General features: G+C 47.9%; 1 protein-coding gene across 1 annotated transcript; it reads left to right on the top strand.

Moving 5' to 3' along the window:
• Positions 1-3,480: 3,480 nt before the first annotated feature.
• LOC106869308 (uncharacterized) lies at positions 3,481-3,957 on the top strand. Its single transcript, XM_014914993.1, has one exon. The coding sequence runs from the start codon at positions 3,481-3,483 to the stop codon at positions 3,955-3,957; it is 477 nt and encodes a 158-aa protein (XP_014770479.1).
• The last annotated feature ends 959 nt before the right edge of the window (positions 3,958-4,916 follow it).

Raw genomic sequence — 4,916 nt, forward strand, 5'->3', positions numbered from 1 at the left:
GAGTCTCACTGGACAACTACCGCCCGCCCCAAGCTGGGCAGCCCCCAGTCAGTAAGGTGATGTCCCGTCACGGTCTGCCATCCTCATTGGGTGCATGTGGATTAGGAAAACATCCGACAAGCAGACCGTTAGTCACATCACCAGTTAACCACAAAATAAGACCTTCAAGAAAGAGACCAGCTCTAAAACTGGGATGTTGGAATGTCCGGTCAATAATGCCTGGTTTTTCCCCAAGATCTGCGGGATGTCCGTGACGCCAGGAAAACAGCTGTCATCAACGACGAGCTCAAAACACTGGGTGTCGGCATTGCCACCCTGCAAGAGACATGGTTGGTTGGTGCAGGCACTGAAGGAGGACTACACATTCTTCTGGCGAGGAAAGAACTTCGGTGAGCCCAGAGAGCATGGAGTTGACTTTGCAGTAAGGAACAACTTACTGAATATGATAGAACCAAACAGCGGTGGCTCTGAGCGACTCCTAACACTCCGCCTTAACACCACCGAAGGCCCCGTCAACCTCGTCAGTGTGTACGCCTCAACGCTGTCCGCCACTTCGGACACCAAGGATGAGTTCTATGAGAACTTTTCATCTACCATCAGGAATATACCAAGTACCGAACAGCTTATTCTCCTGGGCGACTTCAACGCCAGAGTGGGTGCAGACGGCGACTCGGGGCCTTCTTGCCTTGGTTCGTTTTGAGTGAGAAGATTCAATGAGAATGGTGAGCGACTGCTAGAGCTTTGTGCCCTTCACAACCTGTGCATCGCCAACTCCTTCTTCAAAACGAAACCCCAACACAAGGTCTCCTGGAGGCACCCGCGCTCAAAACACTGGCACCAACTGGATCTAATTGCGGTCAGGCGTGCTGCCATAAAATACATTCTCCATACACGTTCTTACCACAGTGCGGACTGACACAGACCACTCCCTGGTATGCTGCAAAATCAGGCTGCAACCAAAAAGGTTCCACAGTGCAAAGAAACCGAGGGCCACGTGCATTGACGTTAGCAAGATGACTCAGCTCAATCTTGTGGAACAGTTCGCAGAGGCCTTTGAAGAAGTATACGATGCATCGCAGGCCGGAGATACCGCCATAGAGAAGTGGGAAACTCTGCGAGATACCATCCACCGCACCGCCCTGGCAACTTTTGGGAAGAGGGCCTCGATGCCACATGACTGGTTTGACGCCAAGTCGTCCACGATGAACCCCGTCATTGAGGCCAAGCGCGCCGCATTCGCAGAATACAAGCGGTCACCCACCGAGAAAAACCTGCAGATCCTCAAGGCGGCCAGGAGCAAGGTTCAGAACATCGCCAGGTGCTGAGCCAACGAGTACTGGACAGAGCTCAGTGAGAGGATTCAGACGGCCGTTACAACAGGCAACATCAGAGTCATGTACGATGGTATCAAGAAGGCACTGGGACCAACACAGAACAAGAACGCCCCCATCAAATCCAACACCGGGGAAATCATTACCGACCAGGGCAGGCAGATAGAGAGATGGGTGGAGCACTACTCTGACTTCTATTCTGGAGAGGCAACAGTGACTCCTGCAGCCCTTGACACCATCGAGTGCATACCAGTCATGGAAGAGCTCGACGCAGAGCCTATCATGGACGAGCTCAGTAAGGCCGTTGACAGTTTGACCGCAGGCAAGGCACCAGGCAGCGACAGTATTCCTCCATACCTCATCAAGCACTGCAAGTCTACCTTGCTACAGCCCTTGCATGAGGTTCTCTGCCAGTACTGGAAGGAGGGAAGCGTGCCACAAGACATGAGGGATGCTAAAATCATCACCCTTTACAAGAACAAGGGTGAAAGAAGTGGCTGCAACAACTACAGAGGTATCTCCCTCCTTAGCGTAGTTGCTAAAGTCTACGCTCGGGTCCTATTGATCCGTTTGCAGAAGCTGGCTGAACGTATCTACCCAGAATCACAGTGTGGCTTCCGAGCTGAAAGATCTACGGTAGACATGGTCTTCACCCTTCGCCATCTCCAGGAGAAGTGCAGAGAGCAGCAGATGCTCCTCTACGTCGCATTCATTGACCTCACAAAGGCCTTTGATCTTGTCAGCAGAGATGGTCTTTTCAAGGCTCTTTGAAAGATCGGCTGTCCTCCAAAACTGCACAACTTAATCGAGTCTTTCCACTCCAGCATGAAAGGGACTGCGTAGTTCACCGGCAACCTCTCCGAGCCCCTCGACATACGCAGCGGGGTCAAATAAGGCTGCGTACTCGCCCCAACCCTTTTCGGGATCTTCTCACTCCTCCTGAGACATGCATTTGGCACAGCACAAGAGGGAATATACTTACGGACGAGATCGGATGGTAGGCTGTTCAATCTTGCCCGCCTAAAAGAGAGGACAAAAGTTCGTGAAGTCCTCATTAGAGACATGCTGTTCGCTGATGACGCTGCAGTTGCGACTCATACTCAGAGGGAACTGCAGCTGCTGATGGACGACCGAACTCGACCTTTGGCTTTCTTTTCTCGCCAATTACAACCAGCTGAGCGGCGATACAGCACCTTTGATCGTGAGCTCTTAGCGATCTATCTGTCGGTTCGTCATTTCCAGTATCAGCTCGAAGGTCGAGATTTTGTGATCTATACTGATCATAAGTCTCTTACGTTTGCCCTATCGTCTAAGACGGACAAACTCTCGCCTCGTGCCTTCCGTCACTTGGATTTTATTTCACAGTTTACCAGTGACATTCGTCATATACCTGGGAAAGAGAACGTTCCTGCTGACGCTCTTTCTCGTCTTCCAGTCTGTTCTCTTTTATCTCCTGCTGCAATCGATTTGATTGTCATTTCGCAGGACCAATCAGCTTTGGAGAAATTAGATTTAACTTTGCCCCAGTTCTCCTGTTGCCAATTTGCCTGTCTTCCGCTTCCGTTGGCTGAAGGTACTATTCTTTGTGATACCTCTACTGGTTCTCCCAGGCTACTTTTGCCTGAGAATCACCAACGCTCAGTGTTTGAGGCCCTGCATTCCTTGTCGCACCTGGGCATCGCTGCTATACTGAAGCTCATCACTGCTCGATTTTTTCTGGCCAAATATGCGTCGCGTAATTACTTCTTGGACACAGACGTGTTCCAAGTGCCAGTGTTCCAAGTGCCAGTGTTCCAAGTGCCAGTGTTCCAAGGTCCAATAGCACATTCGTGCTACGCTTGGACAGTTTTCTCCTCCGGAGGCCCGTTTTCGCCGTGTCCACATTGATCTAGTTGGGCCATGGCCTGTGAGTTGCGGTTTCTCTTATATCTTGACCTGTGTCGATCGTTTCTCCCGTTGGTCAGAAGCCATTTCTGCTGAATCTGTTGCTCAAGCTTTTGTTTCTAACTGGATTTCCCGCTTCGGAGTTCCGTCCGGATTAACTACTGATCGCGGACGCCAGTTTGAAGCTTCTTTATTTCGTGAATTGTCACGAATTTTGGGTGTGCATCACATTCGCACGACCAGTTACCATCCAGCTTCCAACGGGATGGTCGAACGGTTTCATAGACAGCTCAAGGCCGCTCTACGTGTCTCTCCAGATCCACAGTCTTGGACTGAATTTCTGCCAATTGTGCTTCTTGGCCGTCGTTCTGCTGTCAAGGCAGACCTGGGTTTCTCCTCTGCAGAGCTGCTGTATGGTACCATAATAGTATTGCCTGGTACGATGTTGGTACCAGACATTTCACTGCTTCATGATCCGGCGTCGTACATCGCCAGACTTCGCACCTATTTTTCTAATCTTCCGCATATGGGTTCCCGGGACCAGTCTCCACCCTCTAATGTCTCATCAGATATTGACTCTTGGTCACATGTTTTTGTTCGGGATGACTCTGTCAAGGGACCTCTTGTTTCTCCTTACAAAGGACCAGAGACCGTTACTGTAGATCGGCTTAAAAGAGCATATTTTGAGGTGTCCACATCTTTCGATGGTGGACAACACCATCACCTACACACGCACCTTTGACAACACCATCACCTACACAGAGTCGTTCCATGTGTCCCAACAGAACCCTTGCAACTCTTTCTTAAGTTTCAGTCACAATGAATAGCAATAACCATCTCTCAACTCACTAAAGTAGAAGGATAGGTGACATTCAGAGTTTTGTGAGATTTTCCATTTTATTTTGGGGATATTTATAACTTAACGTATTTGCTAGTGTCTAAGACGCTCACATAAGACGCACCCCTATTTTACAAATATATTTTATAGAAAAAGCAAATTTAGTGTTTCATAATACATCTATTAGAAATTATTTTAAAGTGTTTTTTTTTAATATCTTTGTATTAGATATATGATATAACGAGGCAGTGGGGAAGAAAATATATACACGACGCACTACTATTACTATTACTCGAAACTCAACGTTCTATATTCAAAGGTTCACATAGGGGGCGGGGCGGATTCCTTCTACAACATAAACAAAAGTTTTTGTGGAAGCTTGTTGGAGGGACTATTATTTGAGGAATGACAAAACAGTAGTAGTGGTGTTACCACATTGGTGGGTACTTAAGGTAGATAAATAGGAGTTTAGCCAAAAATACGAGTTTACTTCCTGTATAGCAATTCTCTTGACCCAAATATACACAACTATGTAGTTGATTTGAATGAAGACAGTTGAAGTACAGCATTCGTATAACGTAGTCTATTATGATGAATTTATAGTTTCATAATTTATTCCAGTACACCAGACAGCATTGTATTTGCATGGACAGAGTCATACATTTTCCCCTACAAAACTGTTGTAGAAGGATTCCGACACCCTCGCCCCAAGTGACTAAAGGTGGACTGTCTCATTGTTATAAAACGAAGAAATGTGAGCGATTGGCAGTTCGTGCTGGTAGCAGTTCACTGTGAGCCTTCGATATAGATTATTGAGTCTCTTGTAATAGCAATAGTAGCACGTCGTGTATATACCCCCCCCC

Source organism: Octopus bimaculoides, chromosome 1 (assembly GCF_001194135.2).
Source record: "Octopus bimaculoides isolate UCB-OBI-ISO-001 chromosome 1, ASM119413v2, whole genome shotgun sequence".
Classification (NCBI taxonomy): domain Eukaryota; kingdom Metazoa; phylum Mollusca; class Cephalopoda; order Octopoda; family Octopodidae; genus Octopus; species Octopus bimaculoides.